This window comes from Lineus longissimus, chromosome 19 (assembly GCF_910592395.1).
Source record: "Lineus longissimus chromosome 19, tnLinLong1.2, whole genome shotgun sequence".
In the NCBI taxonomy this organism is placed as follows: domain Eukaryota; kingdom Metazoa; phylum Nemertea; class Pilidiophora; order Heteronemertea; family Lineidae; genus Lineus; species Lineus longissimus.
In genome coordinates this window covers 4,178,357-4,201,440 of record NC_088326.1, presented here as the reverse complement: position 1 = coordinate 4,201,440, position 23,084 = coordinate 4,178,357, and the positions used below count along the sequence as shown (strand labels likewise).

At 44.5% G+C, this 23,084-nt stretch overlaps 1 protein-coding gene across 1 annotated transcript in view; it reads right to left on the bottom strand.

The window, feature by feature from the left end:
* Nucleotides 1-20,565, bottom strand: part of LOC135502954 (uncharacterized) — a 30,932-nt gene extending 10,367 nt beyond the window's left edge. Inside the window, exons 1-20 of the mRNA XM_064796172.1 lie at nt 20,448-20,565; nt 18,979-19,196; nt 16,965-17,267; nt 16,247-16,467; nt 15,390-15,609; nt 13,097-14,099; nt 12,350-12,473; nt 11,831-11,952; nt 10,974-11,047; nt 10,299-10,472; nt 9,592-9,762; nt 8,782-8,953; nt 8,025-8,145; nt 7,468-7,630; nt 6,950-7,129; nt 6,126-6,487; nt 5,599-5,731; nt 5,058-5,147; nt 4,442-4,640; nt 216-4,076 (exon numbers count right to left, since the gene is read on the bottom strand). Coding sequence (XP_064652242.1) covers nt 216-4,076; nt 4,442-4,640; nt 5,058-5,147; nt 5,599-5,731; nt 6,126-6,487; nt 6,950-7,129; nt 7,468-7,630; nt 8,025-8,145; nt 8,782-8,953; nt 9,592-9,762; nt 10,299-10,472; nt 10,974-11,047; nt 11,831-11,952; nt 12,350-12,473; nt 13,097-14,099; nt 15,390-15,609; nt 16,247-16,467; nt 16,965-17,267; nt 18,979-19,146 — 7,861 coding nt within the window. The 5' untranslated portion in view covers nt 19,147-19,196; nt 20,448-20,565. The remainder of the gene's footprint in view (nt 1-215; nt 4,077-4,441; nt 4,641-5,057; nt 5,148-5,598; nt 5,732-6,125; nt 6,488-6,949; nt 7,130-7,467; nt 7,631-8,024; nt 8,146-8,781; nt 8,954-9,591; nt 9,763-10,298; nt 10,473-10,973; nt 11,048-11,830; nt 11,953-12,349; nt 12,474-13,096; nt 14,100-15,389; nt 15,610-16,246; nt 16,468-16,964; nt 17,268-18,978; nt 19,197-20,447) is intronic.
* Nucleotides 20,566-23,084: the final 2,519 nt, after the last annotated feature.

The window sequence follows — 23,084 nt, the reverse complement described above, 5'->3', positions numbered from 1 at the left end:
TCTACTAAGGACACTAGTTTTGGTCCCAAATTAGTAGCTTCTATTCAATTTGATCTCTCTAATCAGGACACCTCTCTATTAAGGACAGCACTTGCCAGTCCCGCAGGTGTCCTTAATAGAGAGGTTCTACTGTATATCTCTGCAAAGGTCAGACTCAATTGGGATTGACACTTTTTAACAAACAGTGAGAGGAAAGTCAGAACAATAAAACCTACCTGGCTGTCTCTCTTCTGGTGGTGGTGGTGGTGGTGGTGGAGGCATCGCATGATAAGGTAGGACAAACCCAGTCGGCAGAGGAGGTGGTGGAGGTGGCGGCTGGTGGAACATCATCGGTGGCGGCTCCGGGGGCGGTCCTGGTGGAAGCGGTGGTACAATCTGTTCCGGTAATGGTGGCAGTGGTGCTGCTTGATCTGGCAATGGTGGTGAAACTGTTTCGGCAGGCAGAGGTGGTGCTGTCTGTTCCGGAAGAGGTGGGGCCATAGGCTGCTCCGGAAGAGGTGGTGCCACAGGGTCTTCCGGAAGAGGTATTGCCAGAGGCTGCTCCGGAAGAGGTGGTGCCACAGGGTCTTCCGGAAGAGGTATTGCCATAGGCTGCTCCGGAAGAGGTGGTGCCACAGGGTCTTCCGGAAGAGGTATTGCCATAGGCTGCTCCGGAAGAGGTGGTGCCACAGGCAGTTCCAGAAGCGGGGGTGCATCAACCTGTTCTGGCAGTTGGGGTAGTAAAGGCTGCTGACTAAGCGGGATTGCCATGTGCTCATTAAGTGACAGAGGCTGGACGATCTGTTCTGGCGATGGCGACGCATTACTTTCAGCAGACAGTTGTGATTCTTTCACTTCCTGCGGTCCATATCTTTCAATGATTACCTCTGGTGATGCCACTTCCACAGGAGGTTTGGCCAACTTTTTATTCGCTGCAGAAGGTCTTTCCCGCTCAGAGGGAGTAGGCAGCGAAATTTTTCCCATAGTCATCTTCCAGGTCTTTGGTAAGATTGGGGTAGCAGTTGATGATTTTGGCTTGGATGGAGATTCAGACTTTGGTTCTACCAGAGGAGGCTCAACTGGTGAAGGGAAGGGAGCACCTCGGAAACGAATGCGAGGCCGTGCATAAGAAGACTGGAAAAATGCATTTCTCGTTGACAATTTCTTATCCTTAAGAAGTTCAAATGCACTTGTTGTTGACGATTTCTTATCCTTCTTATCCTGAAGAAGTTCAAATGCACTTGTTGTTGATGATTTCTTATCCTGAAGAAGTTCAAATGCACTTGTTGTTGACAATTCCTTATCTTTCTTTTCCTGAAGAAGTTCAAACGCCCTTGTTGTTGATGATTCCTTATCCAACTTATCCTTCAACGGTTCAGTGGGTTCTTTGACAGGTGCAGGCGTAACCATCTTGTCTTTCTTATCCTTGGGAGGTTCAGAGAGTTTTTTGGCAGGCACAGGCAAAACCTTCTGGTCCTTGACAGGTTCAGTAGATTTTTTGACAGGTGCAGGCGAAACCATCTTCTCTTTCTTATCCTTGGGAGGCACAGTGGGTTTTTTGGCAGGCACAGGCAAAACCCACTGATCCTTCTTATCCTTGGGAGGTTCAGTTGGTTTTTTGGCAGGTGCAGGCGAAACCATCTTGTCTTTCTTATCCTTGGGAGGTTCTGTGGGTTTTTTGGTAGATACAGGCAAAACCTTCTGGTCCTTCTTATCCTTCAGAGGTTCAGTGGGTTTTTTGGTAGATACAGGCAAAACCTTCTGGTCCTTCTTATCCTTCAGAGGTTCAGTGGGTGTTTTGGCAAGTGCTGGCAAAACCTTCTGGTCCTTCATATCCTTTGTAGGTTCAGTGGGTGTTTTGGCAAGTGCTGGCAAAACCTTCTGGTCCTTCTTATCCTTTGGAGGTTCAGTGGGTGTTTTGGCAGGTGCTGCCAAAACCTTCTGGTCATTCTTATCCTTCGGAGGTTCAGTGGGTGATTTTGAAGGCGCAAGCGAAATCTTCCTGTCCTTATCCTTCCAAGGTTCAGTGACTTTTTTGGCAGGCTCAGGCAAAACCTTCTGGCCCTTCTTATCCTTCCGAGGTGCAGGCGAAACCTTCCTGTCCCTATCCTTCAGAGGTTCAGTGGTTTTTTTGGAAGGCGCAGGCGAAACCTTCCTGTCCTTATCCTTCCGAGGTTCAGTGGGTTTTTTAGCAGGCTCAGGCGAAATCTTCTGGTCCTTTTTATCCTTCAGAGGTTCAGTAGGTTTTCTGGCAGGCGCGGGCAATGCTGAAACAGCTGAGAAAGGTTTCAAAGAGCCTGGAGCAATACGAACCTCAGATGTTTCACCTGCAGGAGGAGTGGTTACTTGGGTAGAGACTGGAACAGGTGGAGATTTCACGCGCGCTTGAGGAGGAGTTGCAACCATAACTTGTCTCGTCTCAAGCGGTGATGGCGCTACGAGTGGTGAAGCAACTCTTTCCGATGCAGACTTAGGGGTAGGCAGTGGACTTGATACAACTTTCGGAGCACGTTCTGGACTGGAACCAAGAAGTGGTGATGCAGACTTAGGGGTAGGCAGTGGACTTGATACAACTTTTGGAGTACGTTCTGGACTGGAACCAAGAAGTGGCGATGCAGACTTAGGAGTAGGCAGTGGACTTGATATAACTTTTGGAGTGTGCGCTGGACTGGAACCAAGAAGTGGCGATGCAGACTTAGGGGTAGGCAGTGGACTTGATACAGCTTTTGGAGTGTGTGCTGGACTGGAACCAAGTGGTTGAGATGACCCGTAGAGAGAAACTGCTGGTTTGGGTTTTAGCTCTCGAACTAGATCCGTTGCAGCTTTTGGAGTTCCGGCTGGACTGGAACCAGTAAGTGGTGAAGAACCGTAAAGAGAAACTGCTTCTGTTTTTATCCTTTTAACCGGATTCTTTCGGCTTGTAGGAGTTGGTATGTTCTGTGGATGGCTTGACTCAGGTTTTGGACCAGGTGCTTGTGTACGGAGCTGCCGAGGTATGAAGGATCCTCCAGTCTGTAACATCTTACTGAACGCTTGAATACGACTTGTCAATGAATCGAGCGGATTTTCTACCTCGGGTGCAGTGTTTCCAGCCGACTCTTCTTCAGGAATCGGGTCAGTGACTTCAGGCTCTCCCTCATGCTTATGGTCCAAGACTTCTGCTACCTCTTCTTGTGTCTCCATAGCAACATCATTTCTTTCTAGTGCCTGTGGTGAGACATTTTCAACAGGGTCCTCAACAACAACACCATCTTTCAAAACTGTTGGCTTCTGTTCAAGGCTCTCTGCATTTTCAAAGCTCTCTGCATTTCCAAGGCTCCCTGCATTTCCAAGGCTCTTTATATTTTCAAAGCTCTCTATATTTTCAAAGTGCTCTGCATTTTCAAGGCTCTTTATAATTTCAAGTCTCTCTGCATTTTCAAGGCTCTCCGCATTTTCAAGGCCAACTGCATTTTCAAAGCTCTCTGCAATATCAACTATTGGGTCATCATCAATCTCCATGCTCTCCTCTTCCTGATATTCCTCTTCCTCTGGAAATTCCTCCTTCTCTGGAAATTCCTCCTCCTCTGGAAATTCCTCCTCCTCTTCTAAGTCTTCTGCCGCCAACTTTTCCTCCAGCACCTGCAGCGTTTTATCCTCCTCCTTGGTGAGGATCTGCATGGGTAGATACAAGTCTTCAACCTCCTGGGAGGGGGAGTACGCATCCTCCACTTCCTCCTTAACCTTCTCTACAGGCTCCGGGGAAAAACATGTATCGTCTGCTCCATGGTCTTCTGCTTCATTGTCAACTGACCCAATATCCGCTCCAGGTTTCGCATCCTCTAAAAACTTCACCAAAACAGATTTTGATTCGCGTTTTTTCTTCTCTTTTGATTTTTCTTTCTCCTTCGAACGTGAACTTCCCTTTGAGCGTGAGCTTTCCTTCCTAAGTTTCTGTTCCTGAAATTTCTTTTTAAGTTCTCCCCACGCAGGATCGACTAGGACGCAATCTTGTTTTTCTGCCTCTTTTTGGAGCTCGGAGCCAGGCGTTGATTTAGGTCGGTGGCGGATGATGACACCAATGAGAAGATGAGGTCGTTCGTATCTTTCTTCAAGACCTGAAAAACCAACATAGTGCCAGGTAAGCAACCTTTCCATTTTATATTTCAAAAACAATGGTAAGCCGTGTGAAATCAGCGGTAACAAGGGTAAAGCACCAGGCTCATAACCAGGAACTCATTGGTTAGATGGATCGTTGTCGTTTCATATCGTCTTTGGCCCGAAACCAAATACCAAGGTTCCTTTTACCTGGTGCCTGTACCAGGGCAAACAAAAGACCCTACCCACATGGACAGTAGCTTCAGACGGGCCCTTTTCCCTGGCAGAAGACAGAGTCACTTGCCAATAAACCAAACTGGTAATGGAACGCAGTTCAATTGAACCTCTGCCCTGCATGTTTTAAAGACGAAGACTTCTCTCTTACCTGGCCCTTCAAAAGGCAGGAGAATCTTCGGCGGGGGACTCTCAGCAGGTAGAGGGATCAAGTACATGTCCTTGACGAGCTTGGTGTTGTTGCCGACCACACCGCAACGCTTGCGGGTGCTCAGGTAGTTGTACATGTCCATGTAGGCCACGCGCTCCATGTTCTCCTGGCTTGGTTGGAAGCGCACCACAATGATGTCCTGGAACAGAAAGCTAGGTGTTTTTTTTATTTGTAAAATGTGTCACGAAACACAGGTTCTACTTCTGATTCAAAATAACCTCTTTCTGGGTGGAATTTTATCACACTGTTTGGTAACATATCAACAGACCGGAATACTGGCCAATGGACACCACCCTGACCACAAAACTCTTTGGCTCTTTGGCAGAAATCTCTAGGACGGGTGACTTTGTTACCGAAATAAACTGTCTTTCAAGAATGCATCTCAAAATTTTGAACACACCAGAAGAATGTCCTGACCAAAGACAAGCAAAGACAGTGCAATTTCAAACAGAGTCCCTCTGAGCAGGGAGTTTAGCAGTAGGTTTCAAAAAAGCAGTTTTGCAGCATTTTTGGGTGTGTCCTTGCATTGTACTGAAATGTTCATACTGTAACATACCTTAGAACGCATTTCCTTGATCTTCCCCAAATAATCAAACACGTTGGCTGGATTGATTCTCCCGCACAGCTGGATGGTACTGGGAATATCCTGGAAAACACAAGCGTATCATTCAGAGAAAAGGCCAAGCCTTCATATATCATCTGCTCAAGGGGCACGGAGACTCCACCAGCACCTGAAGAGACCAGGACGCCAGCCAACTGCCTCCAGCAAAGGTGGACTTGGCCGGATGCGGATCCAAAGATCCAAGCACTTGACGCAGCCCCACCCCCTTATTCATGAAAATCTCTGTAATTGACCATGAAACTTTGGAACAGATCAGAGATTTTGATGTGAAATGCAGAGCACGCCCTCCCCCTCTTTTTCTGGCTCTTTGATCTGCCCCGTTGGCAACCTTGATGCCAAGGCATAATCTGCATTCTTCCTCGGTAGTTGTACTTCATCGCCATCATGATTGATCTGGCCCCGCCCTGGCCTTTAAATTTCGAATTTTCAAAATGCACCCCATCTTCTGGGGCCTGATTTTCCAATTGGTATTTACCTGCATGAAGTAATCCTTAGGTCCAGAGACGAGATCCGCCGAGGTGAAGAACTTGGGGAGATCCTGCATGAAGATGGAGCCCTTCCATAGAGTGAGGTTCTGGGCTTGCCCAGACGAAGTGACATCAGGTGAGCTACAGAGAAGAGAAAAAACCAAGTTGAAAATTTACACTTTTTCCACATGCCTTAAAATCTTCTTTAATGGGCAAATACTTCTTATTCCTACAAGAAAAGGACTTGGTAAATAAACTATAATAACAAATGGCAGTGGCCAGTGTTGCTTTAGTATTTTGGTGAACATTTTTATTCACCCTAAATCTGTCCCGTCAGCCAAAAAAGACCAATAAACAGTGGAACCTCCAGTAACGGACACCTCTCTATTAGGGACAACATCTCTATTAGGAACATGAGCTTTGGTCCCAAATTGGTTGTTTCCATTGAATTTGACCTCTCTAATCAGGACAGCACTTGTCAGTCACGAGGGTGTCCTTAATAGAGAGGTTCTACTGTATAAGCTTGTGCACCTACCCAGTTGTGGTCACCACAGGTACCGGCGATTCGATGCCCAATTCATCCTTGATCTCCTGCGAAATCTGCTCCTCAATTGACTCCTCCAAACTGCTCCCGACGATATCGCTATCCGACCGACTCGTATCCAGTAACCTCGGATCACGCGAAACCTTCTCTGGCTTCTTATCCTCCGCTCTGTGTCGCTCCTTCTGCAGCTTCAGCTGCTGCGCGAGTTTCTTGATGTGTTCCGCTTCCGGCCGCGGAGTCTTTCCCGTACAGATCTTACAGTTGAGATCGAAGAGATGATTGCGGTGCTCACTGGTGGTGTCCGCGGTCATCGTTCCGAGAAGATCGGCCATTGGGTCAATAGCACTGCCCCCCTGAAACGAAAGTACTAGATAAAGGTTTGCATATCTTGATGTCACAGCATCCTATTTGGATCTGGCGCTTCATCTTGCGCCAGGTTGAAGTGACACAAAGTGAGAAGATCTGGTCATTGGGGTCAGTGAGGGTCTGGGTCAGGTCAATATTTTTCATGCTAAAAAACTCTCCTATTACCCAGCCCTGGCACGTGAGCAGTGGGGTTCAGGATATACTCAGCTATAGCTTCAAGGCGTAAGATCCGGTCCTCACCAAAGCACAGCACCAGTAATCGAACACGCTATAACTTGGATGGGTCATTGGTTTGGCCTGACATACAGGTATACAGGGTCTTCTTAGTTGCAGGTCTTATTTAAAGGATGTGGCTCTCATTTAAAGGATGAGGCAAATAAAGCAAAGTGAGTTACGCAAGTTAGGTCACAAGCGATGACAGGTAACGAAAATATTGGGGGTTTCATTACCTCTTTCTGCCTCCTCTGCTGGCCACCTGACTTGGACTGTGGATGCTCCTTCTCCAATCTCGTCAAATCCCGTTTCATCTCCTGCAGCTCGGACACCTGGCGGGAAGACAGCTCCTCCGACGAGAGACGGACCAGGTTATTCGGATGGATCTGTCCCCGTAGGATCCGGCGGAATAAGCCCTGAAGTCAGAAAAGGTGATGATGAAGTGCAATCCTTTCATTGAATTTTTTGTCTGCAAAGTTTTGGACTTTCGTCATCTCAACATAGGTTGTATTTTGCTTAATGTCCGAATGTGAATAACTGCCACTCCAGAAGGCTTTAGAACAGTCTTGCCTATCGTAATTGGTGCTGAGAAGGTACAACAGCGATACACCCTAGGACGGCCACATCGATACAGAGGAATCAGAGAAAACCAGGGACTGGGCTAAAATCTGGGCTGGGCTGCAAACTGAGTCGGGTCCTCATTTTCCTCTGTTCTTCTGAATCCCCTGTTTCCACCAAGCCCCCCAGGACTTACATGATTATTAGGATCCCGTATATTGAAGACCAGGCTGCGGAACTTGGCCTTGTACTTGAGGCCAGTGTTGCGATGATAATGGTACATGGCCTCCTCGATAGATATGGCGTATTTCTTCACGTCTGCTTTTGTCACGGCGGAGAGATCGCCTGCTTCTGAAGCTCTGAAACATTTGAACAAGCAAGTTAGAGGTATTCGGTTTTTGAGAAACAGTGTGGGTAGTGAAGCCGGCTGCTTTTTGCTGCCTTTAACCTCTTGACTACCAGGCCGTTTGAACCGTTCCATACTGGGGCTTTTTTGGTAGTATTATGCAGCCACGTGAGTCTGGCAAAACCTCTGTCTTCGCCGCCGCCGCAGCGCCATCTATACAACATAGTTCAAGTTGGTGGGTAGCAGACAACATGCCTGCGTCACTATACACCAGTAGAGCCGAGCCAGATCATACCCAACAAGACACAGAAAGGTTTACTATAGCGACCGCTCAAGCGGTGGGCGGTAATAACGTGTATTTGATTGCGACCACTATAACGAAACCAAGAGAACCAGGCAACGCGTACCTTTTTTCTAAGAGGTCCCTGAGAATTCTTCTAACATTAACACGAATCATGTCTGGTCCTTCTGTCACTTCCGGTGGTTCCGTGGTAGTGGCCTGGCGAGGTGGCTCTGGTCGATCGCGTCCTAAAAACATATGCGATAGGATTCCTGTTCAGAGGCAATCTTGCGAAAAAGCCTAAACGACTAGATTGACCCAGAGTGATATCCCATATCAGAGACGTTATCCCCTCTCCTGACTCCCCTTTGACTTATCTCCAGGGCTGAACTAAACATATCTAGTGATACTGTCACTTCTGGCTACCATGCAATAGGGCCGGGGTTTGAGAACCCAAGATTGTATTTCTGGATGAAACCGCATGGCTTTCAAGGAACTAATATCCTGGCTCTTCACAGTCCTTTGAATGACACTTAAAACTGAGGTTCCTTGTATCTGGCATCTTTGCCAAGGCAAGTAAAGGACCCCACCAAGTGAGAAACATGAGTAGCTTGCGTGGACTCCATATCAGGCTAAAGCCGGAGTCACTTCGCCAATAAACCAAACTGGCGCCTAACTGTAGTGGCGCATAAAAACGATCATCCTCCGTTGGAGGAGGAATACTCCCTGAAGCAAAACACCTCCAAGTGGAGAACGAACACTCAAGAGGAAGAAACAAAAGAGATCACAAGGCATTTTCCCCAACACTTTGAATGAGAGCACGGACTGAACCAACCTACGATTTATCTGGAGATGCCTTTCCGATTCAAAATAAGAGAACTTACTCTGTCTCTCAGGCTGTCCAGGCTCGGGTGCCTGCTTCTTGGGTCTGAGTACCTCGAAGCTCGGATGTCGCTCCAACCACGAACGGAGATTAGCAGCTGTCGGGGCGTTAAGACCGGTCAGGATCTTGCCGGTACGCCTCTCCATAACGATGATCCTCTCGGCTGGATTCAGCTGCAAAGAAATGTGTATTTTGTAGTCAATTTAAAGCAATACGATGCCTTCCCGCACCTCAGTTGACATCAAAATTGATGCATCATCAAGTCATACTCGGTTTTCTGAATAGAACCGTATTGGTTGCCCTGTTATCCACTTGTCCATCAGGCTGAATCTCGCTGACTTTTTAGCAGGAAATGAGAAGGTACATTTTCTCGTACAGTGAAAAATCTAAAAGTAGGCTACTGGGCTGCTCGCGCAAAATTCTATTGAACAATTGAGCAAGAGGCATTCATTGCCTCAGTCGGCTGGCACTAGTAAAGAGGACATCATCTTAGGCTCTTTGCAGTAGCGTAATGCCAGCAGTTTTTTTAGAACTCAAGTGGAACTTGTTTCCTGTGGCACGCACCCTACCATATCAGTCTAGTTTCCTACCAAGAAAGAATTGTCCAATGGGCCTATTGCCAAGCTCAGAATTCTCGGTAGCACCTCAAAACAAACTAGCATGATGTCCACCCCTTTGCACTTATATGGTACATACTGCAACGCCTCCATGTGGCCAATCAAGTGAGTGTAGACCTACATTCTCAACTGGGCAACAGACGTATCCAAATCTATTGGTAACTCTGTTACCATAACCAAGAAAGTGAACTTACATCAACTCTTCCTTTTCCAAATATTCTCTCCTTCTCCTTGGCAAGTAGGACCAAGGATTCATGCGCGTGGCGGAGGATGCACTGATTACTACAATAGACGGCCCCAGGGAGGACGGTGGTCTCGCATTTAGTGAAAATACAACGCTTTGGCATCATACTCATTCGGTGACTCTGAAGAGGGAAACAGTTAACAGATTATAAACTTATTATCAACTGAAAAGGGCAATGTAGACGTGGGGGTTTCATACTTCTACTCAGCTGGGCAATAAAGGCCAACTGTTAAGTTATAGTCTGCTGGGCTATCACCTGAGACGAAGAACAGCTCTTCAGAGGTTTCTGGAGTATCCTCCCCTTTAGCTTCGACCTGTCCACACTCTGGGGATCAAGGATCTCACCATTTGTTTAAACTTTGTTCTAAGGTGGTGGCACTGTGACATGACGTAAAATCAGTAGATGTTTTGAAAAGTGAACTAAGCGCTCCGTGGGTGAGTGGTGCTGTAGGGGTGTCATTTCATCAATATCATCATCAACAGTGTCATCTTGGCCCTTCGGGGGTCTTCCACACCAACACAGACGTCCACAGAACATGACATTTTATCAACAAAACACAAGATGATGGCTTGGCGTGATCCTATCAGCACATCAGCGACCATTTTGAAAATGTCTGGTAGCGAACAGGTCAGGCAAAATAACAACGTGAACTATACCTTGAATATCTTGATTTTCTTTTTCCGTTTCCCGCCCGCATTCCTATCCATTTTCCTGAACTCCCCCTCCATCTTTCCTGAAGACCTGAATACCTCTTCCATCGGTGCTGACGCCGAATCACGTTTCTCCTCGATTTCTCTCGTTCTCTGCAGGCGGTCCTTCAAAGATTTTATCTGAAGAAACCAGGATGTTGTAAAAATTTAAAGAACCATTATTTTTAAGCCTTTCTTTTCAACAATGCTTCTACCTGTAGAACTCAGGGACGGTGCTTAAAGCAAAAAGACTGAAAATTTTCTATTTGAAGATGTAGTCCTTAGAACTTGTCTTACTTGCAAAAATATGCCTCAAGAATGCTTATTTTTTGTCCGATTTCGAAAATTCGAAGTAGTACAGGAAGCTAAGATACAGATCTTTCCACTTCTGTTGTCAAATTAAACTTTTGACAGATCATAATGTCTGCTGACCTCTTTTCCTTGGACTGTTGATGTCGTCTGCTGAGGATGTTGCAGCCTTCCTGACACATTGCCACAACTGTGACCTGCCGTAGTAAAACGAGACGCGCATCGCTCAGAAGATGAGCCTCGATGACACAAGGAGATTCTCCTAACAAGCGAGACAAAAATAAAAAGGCGTCTGTTTTTTCTCAGGAACTCAAGGTGCAATTAACAACTTACAGTATCTCGCAGTCTAAGCTCTTCTTCAATTTTCTTCCTCTCTTCAATGTACAACCTCTCCTTTCTTTCTTTTTCTGCAAAAATAAGGAAGATTTATACACACTTGCTCAAGATGTCACTGGGTTACGACATTTGTTGGCCCAATGTCTTCTCAATCAGGGTACAGGTTGCGAATGACTTCAGTGCAGGAATTTTTAACTGAGGCTGACCGTGTAACATTGGCTGGTTATGCACAAATTGTGTACGAATTTGAACTTTGCCAAGACAAGGTGTAATACAGTATGTATTCCTACGGAAAGGGTCACCTTGGCTTGGTTGATGAGACACTCTTTACTTGTGAACACCCGGCAGAGACAAGAGGGGACCTCAGTAGCAACACCCGCCTAAACGTGGACAGAAGTGAGAAGAGAGACGACCATCATCTGGCATCTTATGACAGGCCACTGCAGGCCCACCTCCAGAGGATGAATACGGTCAAGTACGGAAGGTGCAAATGCAATGCACAAGATCAGACACCAGAGTATGTGCTCCAGGACTGCCAACTTTGGGACAACAAGGGACAGGTCACATGGCCTAACAGTACATCAATGGAAACAACACTCTGGGGACCAAGGGTGGAACAAGAAACGACAGCCAGGTTTATTAGGGAGGTAGGCCTGGTTCTGTAGCATAGCCATAAAAGAAAATCGAATTCTAAGCAGAAGAATATGATGACACTTTCAAACCCTGTCACGGGTAACCTATGATTGCATCAAGACAAGCCACCAACACGCTGTGAACCTTCGACCACTCGATATGAGGTGGATGCCAAAATCACTACACCATCACGATCACTAGCCTCATTATTGTACACTTACGTAAGCAAACAGGACAGATCCATTCCTCGTCATTTTGCTCCATCTCTTTGCCACGTTTCTTGGTGATGCGCACGCACGCCCCGTGGTACCACTCTTCACACTTATCACAGCATATCATAAATCTGCAAAACGAAAACGAAAACTTTATGTTAGTTTCTGAATATGAGAAAGTGCCACAAAATAAGGTTGACCATTTCCCTATGGCGGTATTTAGGTCCCGAATGTCATGGTTTGCAGTCTGTTACAGAGATGATGCCGAGTGTCGCGAGGACAAGTCATCATTTATTGAAGGGGGAAATGATGTACTGTACCCCAAGTTATATGGCACGACTCAACCCGCTGACCATGGAGGATTTCCTTTAGGGCCTAGTAGTTGGCGTGTTGGCCCCAGAGCTCAAAGTTAAGCAGCGTTGATTGTGGTGAAGAACAGGATGGGTGTCCGGTGCATACAATAAAGAGATGATACAAAGTTTTTTATGGGGCCTAATGCTCACTTTACATGTTGGTTCATTTATTTACCTATTGTTATGAGGTTGGCGGCAAACACACCACAATTTCGTGGGGTCGTCCTCTTCGAAGTCTCCATCATATTCGCCTTCCATGCTATCACTCAGATCAGATTCACCCGCATCATCATGAAATGCTGAAAAATACGTTGTTTGTCAAGAACAGGGCCTAGTTATCAAAGGCCTGGTTAGTACAGCGACTGCTAAGTTTTAGCAACTGGGTTTAGTGACCGCTACCATACTAAACTTAGCCAAACCCTTAAAACTTAGCGGAACTCCTAGGTGGTCGTTTAGCAGCTGCTAAAACACCTTTAGTGGAGCTTTGAACAATCGGGCCCTGGTAATTTGAGGGCCACCAAACTGTTCCGATTTTCTCAGGGGAACGATGTGGAAGCCTATAAACCAATAAATGACTGGCAACGTGATTGACAGAGTGGATCTTCGGTTAAAGGAGGAATGTCTCAAGCTAATGCCAGGTCAGTAGTATACAGAGTTCTGCAGTTGAGAATATTGCATAAAGACAATTTTTATTAGGGTTAATAGACGAATTCAAAGAAGACACATCAGTGCCAAAACAAATCAAACGCGCACACTCAGAACACGTCAGAAGCCGACTTCGGACAATGCCTAGAGACACAGCGATCCTTTGTTCAAGATGAAACGCATGACTGGTCAGTGCCAAAACAAACTTCTTTGAATTCGTCTATTTCCCTGATCCACCCTCTACCACTACCAGTAACAATTTTAGCCATTTGCTTACCATCAATGTCCATGAGCTCATCGTCTGGCCCAGTTTTCTCTTCCCTGCGTCTCTCCTCCTTAACCTCACTCTCATGCCTCACGACATCGCCCTTCCTGTACTGATCGAGACTAATCTTTTTTCCCTTTAAGTCAAAGTCATCCACTTCCACGTTCTGATAATCCGCCCCAGGCAAACTATGCCGCGAATCGCTTCTAGACTGTTCACTGTATCGTCTGCTACTGCTGCTGCTGCCTTCTCTACCCCGGCTGTCCCTATGCCTCTCCCGATCACGACTATCTCGACCAAGATGCCCCTGTTCCCGACCACCCCTCTCCCGTCGATGTTCCTCCCCGTGCCTATGACCACGAGATCGATGATCTTCCCCCCGATTCGACCCACCCTCTCTAGAATGCAAGTCCCTGTCCTGTCGTGAATCGCGACGTTTATCCGCGTGGGAAGAATCACGATTTTTATCATGTGAATGACCAAGCCGGTCACGTGAAGAAGTGCTGCGCTCGCGGGATGAGCTTCTATCCTTTTCTCGAACCCTATCAAGGGAACTTCGCCGTCTTTCCTTCCCACTTGTACCAAATTCCGGAACTTCGGAATTACGTCTTTGACCAGGCACGCCATCTTCTGAAAATGTTTCAGTCGATGGAACTTTCATTTTTTTACCGAAACCACCCGATTCATCCGTGGAATCAACAGTCCATGACGTCACAGCAATATCTTTGATTTTTGTTATAGTTTCCATGGCAACAACCTGCGTACCAGATGAGTCGGGACTTAGGTCCTTTTTGGAACCCCCAAACGGATCCACTATAGCACCGGATAAATCAGTAACATTATCACATTTTACCAAAGCGTCCTCATCCTTATTCTCATCATCCTCCTTTCCTAAATTTTCGTAACTCTGCGCCAAAGATTCCAGAACACCGCCACTCGATTTGCTCTCGATCTTCACATCTTCTGCCTCATCATCTGGACCACTGTTCGCCGACTCTGGAAACTTTTTCACGCCCTGCAGAGAAGGAGAACATGAATTAGACCACTTGTATTTTTTGCATTTTCGATTCCAAATTTCGATTCAGTTCTTTGTTTTCCACGGTTTTGGTTGACCTTTTAGTTCCACCCTCCCAGTGATTGGTGAGACAACCCATGATGCCCAATGCTTGGTATCAATTCCTCAAGGGTTGACCATAGGAATCGCCATTTTGGCTATAACTTGAAATCCTAAAGCAATTAGAATGATTTCAAAATGAAGTAAACGCCAATTTCAATGGTAGGAGTCTGTTCCCTGGTAAACAAAGAACTGACTCCCACCAGTGAAATTGACATTCACCTTAAGAGAGTTTTAATTGCTTTAGGATTTCAAGTTCTGGCAAAAATGGTGGTACGTATTGTCAACCCTTACAAAAACAAAATGGTGGGCCATACCGACATGATCCCAATTCAAAACCACCGGAATGGAGATGGGTGCACAAGGGTCACAATTTCAAGCCAAACACAACACTGCAAGGCCAAACTTGTGTGCACTGCAATGCTCAAGAGAAGGGCAGACCCAATCTAAATTTTGCTATTCAAAAATTGGCCGACCAATTAAAAAAGTCCGATTGAAATTGACCAGGGAATTACAAGGTGTTTCATTTGAATGATGTTAAAATTTATCCAAGTAAATGACGCAGGAAAATGATTAGACCTTGGCCAGATATATTATGCAATGGCCATTCAACATAAAAATAACATACAAGACTATTTTAATTCCCTATTCTTTCTCTCCTTGGAATGGACTTCAAATGCATGACCGGACGGACATCCGAAACTGATCATTACAAATCCAATTGAGTCCAGGATAATGTCATTTTCAGAATGATAAATATACACTCGATCACCAAATACTGTGTTTAGATTAAATGTTTGCAAACATAGATTCAATGTTACGTCAGGCAAACTAATAAAATCCGATTGAACTATTTTGGGGTTTTCATACATTTTTAAAATGGATTACAAAACTTACAACATGTATTCAAAACTGGTTAGTTCAAAGTCAAAGAAAAACCTTCCTTTTGATTATTTGTGACCCGTCACAGCAAAACCAGGCGCATGTCGCTCTGAGCTTGGCAGGTTGAGACGGACTGTTTGTTCATTTCTCTGTTATCTGCCTTTGAAATATGAGCACATCAATTTCTTCCATCATCTCCTGGTGTCATTCAGGCTCACCTTCTATGCGACATGCGCCTGGTTTTGCTGTGGCGGGTCACATTTTTTTGTCATGGATTTTGTCGAAAATACCATCAAATCTGAAACTCACCGTTTTTCCGCTATTAGGAGGCCTTCCCCGTCGTTTTATGGGTTTCTTCACCATCTCCCCATCAGCATCAGTCATTTCAGAATCCAGGATGTTACTTTCCTCCGAATCTTCGTTTTTCTTCTTCAACTCCTCTATGGCCTCTTGTTCTTCACGGATATTCTCCTGACGAATTTTTTCGGCTAATTCGCGCGTTTCTTGCTCAACGATGCGCACAGATCGTCTGAAAACATAAATAGCACGAAACATTACTATATGGTAGAACCTCTCTATTTAGGACACTCTCGGGACTGACAAATGCTGTCCTTAATAGAGGTGCCCTGATTAGAGAGGTCAAATTGAACGGAAACAACCAACTTGGGACCAAAATTAGTGTCCTTAATAGAGAGGTTGTCCTTAATAGGGAGGTTCCACTGTAACTTTAATCAGCGTGTCAATGAACGAGAGTAATTTTTAAGGGATACAATGAAACAAACGTAATGGTAACAAAATTAAGATCCAAATTTCTCAACAAGGCGTTGAGTTTCTTGAACCTTTGGAAATATGTTAGTCAATTGCACGTCCTCAAAGGCTGTGTTCGTTTTAAGCTGAGCAGAGAATGACCTAGCCAGACAATCAAAGCATCCAAAAGAGACTGTGGGGAAGGAAGGCCTGAAAGCCACAGCCAGATTCCTGACATCCGTCAACCGAAGAATCTGATGCTCTCATTTCAAGGAGAAAAGCTATTCATCAAGCACAGCCTAACGTAACTTGATTCATTGAGATTTAAATTGAGACATTTGACTGACCATGTTGACATACCTCTGGAGACGAAACACGAAACTAACGCCAAGATCATGCAAGACATTTGATCGACCTACCTCTGCGGGGGAAACATAAACTTCCCCTTGCCCTTCTTGCCTCCCTTCATTGACTTCCCGCCCTCCTGACACTCATCATACATCATGTCATCACGGCCCCTCTCCTCGTCATTCTCTCCCGCCGTCTTGATTTTTTCATACGCGGGAGAAATGAGGTCGCTCACGCCCGGGATGTCGAACGTCTCCATGATGTCGGCCAAGGGGCCACTTTGTAGTCCAACCTGAAATGACGAAAAGTCAGTGTAGGATCGTGAATGATGTTCGAAAATTACATCTGTGCTGTCACCTCAGAGGACATGGGTTGGATTCCCAATTGTACGTCTTTATATGATAGAAAAGGCAACTCTCTCAGACAGAGAAATATTCCTCTGGGCTCTCTGGTTTCCTCCTACTTTACATTACAAAGTGCCCAATACCATTTATAGAGCTTATAATGTCATAGTTGGCCTCTCTTTAACATCGCTGTCCCTATGTATATGCTCCTGATAGGTGGCAAGAGTGTAGCCACTATTTGTCAATCTCTGATGGGGCAGGCTAAGAAATGCAATGTACGAGTTTGCACGTAGCAGACTCTGGGAACAACCTTGTATGTCACGCAACATTATTTTTAGCAACAAAACATATGATGTCCTGGGCCCATGTAATATGACACCCACCAGCGGAGCACATTCGCTAATGCCAATTTTGATAAATAAAGTAACAAAATGATCATACTCACGTTAAGTATCATATTTGCATCACGGACTGTCGCCAGGTCAATATCAAAATCGTGTGACGTGGACGCCGTCTCTGCGTAGTCGTGTTTTTCCTCCAGGGTGCTCTCGCCCAACAAGCGGCTGATGCTGTCCTCGAGAACGTGGTCATCTTTATCCTCGGGCAGGAAGGAGGAGGTGGGTACCTCGGGGGAATTGACAAACGGATCGTTTGTTTGCTGGAGAAGTTGGGTGACTTCGTCTGACTGCAACACAGCATCGATTTTTGATATCTCCTCCTCACTCATGCCAGAAAATGGATTCTTGCCCTGTAATAAATTACGATTTAAACCTTTTTAAGCTTTTATACTTATATTATGCCATATGGGTCATCACACCTTTTTTTCCCAAAATGATTCAGGGGTTGTTTTTAACAGGATTCTGAACATAGCATTCTACAATGTATATTCTACAAGCTGAAAAAACAATGATTCACTTTACATTAACCTCTTGAATCCCGGTGACCGACCAGTCGGTCATTTTGAAATAACGTTTTTTCCCAACGACCGACAGGTCGGTCTCAGTGATATTTTTTCCCCCTAGAGCTGGGACGTTAGTTTATTGCTTGTTTTAGTGTGTTTGATGTACAGTAGGGTCAGTTAGAGCATGCCTGGGTAGATGGTGCCTCGGTACCGGACTTTGGCGGTTGTATGCGGGGGCTACATCGTGAAAGTCAGACCCAATTTCGCAACCACGTGACCATCCTGGGATCCCGGGATTTTCAAGTTTTGGGATTCAACTCTAGAGGTTAATATGAACTTTTCTTTTCATGTAAGGTGCACAGTCACATTTTACTTATAATCCCTCTAAAGACATTTAAAAATGCTGTATTCATATTCGTTCTGGAATGTACATGAACATGTATCTGCATAGAGTTTTCATATGACTACCAAATTCTAACTTACATGATTTTGTTTTGAAATATATCGATGTATGTGACCTGCTCAGTAAAAAATCACTCCTCAAAGACCAAAGACAGTAACTGAGCTATTCATACAATACAAGCTGACTGTGCACAGAAAAATGATGTATGGTACATTATATTTTAAAGTTTAACGACAGCGATATTCACCCCAAGATACATTTCCTCTCAAATTTGAGAAAACCTTGCCTTAAGAAATGTAAATTGGAGTTAAATTCATCAGAGACACCACTTCAACCTAATTCTAACCCCCCCCCCCCCATCAAGGACACCCTCTGTAATAAGGACACTGCATTTGGTTCCAGATTGGTCATTTCCATTGAATTTGACCTCTCTAATCAGGACACCTCTCAATTAGGGATATCGTTTGTCAGTTCCAAGGGTATCCTTGATGGAGAGGTTCAACAGGAGAACCTCCCTATATTAAGGACACCCTCGGGACTGACAAGTGCTGTCCTTAATAGGTGTCCTGATTAGAGAGGTCAAATTGAATGGAAACAACCAATTTGGGACCAAAACTAGTGTCCTTAATAGAGAGGTGTCCGCTAAGGGAGGTTCCACTGTAATTTCTACTTGTTGCAGCAAACTGTTCAACTTATCACAATATTAATGGCATCAATTTCGCACAGCCGAACATTCATCCTGTCCACCTGTCGACTCTCATCAAATAGGACAGCTCTAATTGGAAGGACACCATATCTGTCAGTTCTAAGGATGCCCTGAATTTGCTTAATCATAGGGAGGTTTTACTGTGGTGTTTTTGATATTGTTGTGGCCAAAGGTACTCACCTGAACTCAGGAATGTGACTAGATCACATCTACCAAAAGATAGTGGTGTTGCACAATACTACGTTGTAGATTATCTTTAGCAATGCTAACCAATGCTCTTTCACGGTGTCGACAAAAGCTAGTCAACTATGATACCGGCTGTGCAGGGCTGTGTATCGTTACTATTTGTGATCACACTATGACAATTAGTGGCAAGAGGTCGGCCAAGTACCTTTGGCAAGATTAATCTCAAGAACACTTGACATGTCGCACAAAATCATCAAACTTACCATGATGTCATCAATTTCGCCCAGCCAATCATCCTGTCCACCTGTCAGACTCTCATCGAATAGATTGGCCATTGGAGTGGCTGGGAAGCCTTGCACACCTTGGTTAACGAGGCCTTCCCCGAGCATCGGATCGGGAGACGGCTGGGTGGTAGAGACTTGGTCGGCCATGTTGCTTTATGTTTTACTCTGGTACCGTCAGCACAACTGAACTGGTAAATCTGAAGACCAAGAAATTAATATAAAAAATTTCAAGTTTCCAGCACGGGACAGATAATTCTCCACTATGCTATTTGTCCAGCCACAGCACCTGGACAAATAAACTGTTTTCATTTCATCACCCAGACATAACAATAAAGCACTCGGTTTAATTCGCAGAGTTGGCAACATTATTTTCGGTCATTGTCTGTTAAAGAGTACCCGGACAGAGTTTGCTGCCAACCTGGCAGTGGCAATAACTGATGAAATGAAGTACAAATTTTGTTCAATATGCCTATACAGCACCTGGCCAAAGAAATCTGATCTGGAGAACACTGCATTGTTGGAGAAAGTGAAGACGCTGATACAGGTTACAGAACAAAGAATTGCTATCATTGATACGTACTGACAGAGCCTCAACAAAAGGGTACTGAATAATGTTCACAATAGATGGATATCTGCCGACGTCACGGCTAATTTGCAAACATCATGCGTATGCATTCTCGTATCTTCAATAAGACTTCATGAAGAAAAGTTGCGACAAACCAACGTCCTGTTGAGACTTCTCTCTATAACATAATGATGCTTAAATGAAAATATCATGCAAGTCACGAGATAGGCGAGAAAAACTCCTCGTGGCCTAGTGAAACCAACAACGATCGTGGACATTGATATCGTTACGTCACGCCATCCCCTCTGCTGAGACACGAGTATGCGCGTGCAGCCAACGGCAATGACGTCCTTTTGTAAACAAAGATATATCCATCTATTGGCTGCCACGTCATGAGAAGATTGTGCATCTTTTTAATGGGAATTTACGTCACGACATAAATGGCGATATAAAGCATGAAGTGGCGGAAAATCCAATGTCGCACAACGTCAACTCATGGTCTTCTCACTCTCCTTCGACTGACGACTTCAATCATTTCTGTCGTCATGACTCATGCTGAAATATCATCAATCAATGAATCATGACGTATCGTGTCTGCTTTGATGTCAGACAGGCCAGTGCATGCATTGGCAGTGCTGTACTGTACTTAAGTTCTAGCATGTAGGCCTACAGCGATATGCTCTCATTGCATGCAGCAGCGGTATGCACCCCATGTGTGCACCGCGTGTATGTAGTACGTCATATATACGGGGAATGTACGTGGACGCATGCAGAAATCGAAAGTAAGTCGACACAGCAGTCAAGGGACACCAAATTCAACCCGAAATTACTTCTCACAGCAAACTCATTTATACTTGAATTTTGTTATATCATGTAAACATACATCTAGGTTTGATTGTTCATTGTAAATGATGAATTTTAATCCTTCGTTATGAAATAAAATGACACTTTTCGTGAAATCACAATCACAAATTTTCAGACATCGCCATTTTGGAATTCGGGTTCCTTCGGAAATAGCCGAACGTTGCCGAAGTGAAGACATTGATCTAAAGTTACAGGACGTTCCAAAAAAGCATTGACCGTTTTCAAAATTCACTCAGGATCATAAAAACGAGTGTCAGTCACACATAATCTTAGATGATACATTTTCACATATTCCCTGAATATCGACTATCAATTAGTCCTAGATAAAACACTGGACGTCACCACACTCACAATCTGGTTAGGTGAGACATTGTCACATCCTGGTCTCGGAAAACCCGCTGTCTCTTACAACTCCCTGTTCACAACAACTCCTCTATCAGTCTGAGACTATAGGGCCGTTTAGACGACGCGAAAAAATCCGGATGCGTCCCGAATCCGGATTAATTTTTCGTCGTGTAAACGCAAAAAGATCCGGATCAATGTGGTTGCATCCGGACTAAAAAGGTACCATCGCCTTGGGTGGTTTTAATCCGGATTCATCCAGATTCGATCCGAATGCGGTCTTTTCGCCTGTCGTCTAAACGGCCCTTATGTCACATCTATTCCCTGAAGAGCCACTGTCACAGTACTTCCTATAATTAAGACACTGTCCTATACAGAGCCACTATGACAATCAGTCCTAGATAAACCTTTGTCACATCTATTCCCTGAAGAGCCACTATCACAATCAGTCCTGGATAAGCTGTTGTCACATCTATTCTCTGTAGGGACAATCGGTGATATGAATAAAGACTAGCAAATGTTTTCATCTAAAACTCCATGTACATTATTTACACTAGGCCTTTCTGTACAAAATTGAAGTAAAAGCATTTGCTAGTCTTTATTCATATCACCCATTGTCATTAAATGAGACACTCTGCCGCATCTAATTCCATGAAGAGCTACTTTTACAATGAGTCTTAGATGTGAAACTAAAGCGCACTCTCAAAATCAATCCTCGATGAGATATTTGCATCTATTCATTGATGAAGCAATTTGTGAAGAGACACTATATGCACAACAACTCACACAATCTCTTTTAGATGAGAGATTGCCCCGGTCCGAAGATCAGAGGCGCTATCACAATCAATGTTAGATAAGACAGCGTCACATCTATTCCCCGAATAGACACTTCCACAGGCAGTCCTAGATAAAATAGACACGTACCACACATATTTTCCCTGAAAACCCACTTACATCACAATCAGTCTTTGGTGAGACCTGATATTTGAAAGACTCTGGTGATACACTGTTTCATCACCTCGGCAGACACTGTTACATTATATTCATTGATTCTTACTTAATCTCAATTTCTATTCATATCTTTCTATACATTTCTAGATAGCCACCGTACCTGGATAACCACGCGGTCACATCTATTTACAGAAGAGCCGAGGCAATTAGAAATGATTTAGTTCTTACTTTGTCTCCAAGGTGGCAGGACTGACTAGAGCAATTTTTGCCGCCTAGGTGGGAAGTGGTGAACTAAAACAACCGCTCTTTGGCTTTAACATTATTCTCAGTACATCCAGTTGTGTATTTTTGTTCGAACTTTGTAATGTGTGATGCCATCACCTAGTTCATCATTACATAATAGCTTTTCTACTTTGCCCCCGAAACTTTGTCACTAAAAAATACACCGGTACCCTGAAATATGCGTTACTTGCATATTGGACAAAACCAGAAACTTTAACCATCGTTTTTTGGGCTTAGCCAAGTCGATACCATTCGCCTTCTCCACAAACTGTCACTTTCATTTTTTTACCGGAGGATTTGCTTGCCAACACCGTGTGCTTTGATATCGACCGTATGCTTTGATATTGCTAATCCTGGCAATGCGCGCGCATCTCTTGAGAACCAAAATGGCGGCGGAATCAAAATGGTAAAAATCTAATTTCATGAAGAAAAATGGCAATAACTTCTCAAATTTTCGCTCAAATAAATGGAAGAGTTTAGAGATTATAGATCGAATAGTATGCTAACTGAACAACCTCATTAAACTGCTCTATACGTGTTAGATTTGTTGTAATTGTGAATAGAAGATGAAAAAGGTGGTGCCTCTATCAATATCATGCTATGCTATGCACAGTACAGTGTGTTTCATAAAAAGGAAACCGAGATTAATTCGTTAATTTCTTGGACATGGCTAAATATTTTGGAGATTGGCAACCACCATTTATTACCTAATGATGTCCTCTTTCTTATGACACCAAGAAATCCAATTTATTGTCCTGGATGACTGAGCATGAAGTAGCCTAGTTAGTTCAATCAACAAGGGACAAGGGTCCTAGACCTATAGGGTCAAGTTAGTAGTTACCTAGGGGTAGGTTGCCTTTCAGTTCAAGGTCAAGGGTTGTTGCTGCATCAGACGCCTGACAAATACACACACGACCTTGCAGTGCAGATCAGAAAACACGCACGTGAACAGACACACACGATCTTTCGAGTTTCAGTGTATCCGAAAACACACGCATGCCGGACAGACGCATCTTGCAGTGCAGATCAGAATAAAAATAAAAATGAACCCTGCAGATTTTTTGACTTGTTCTGTTTTTCT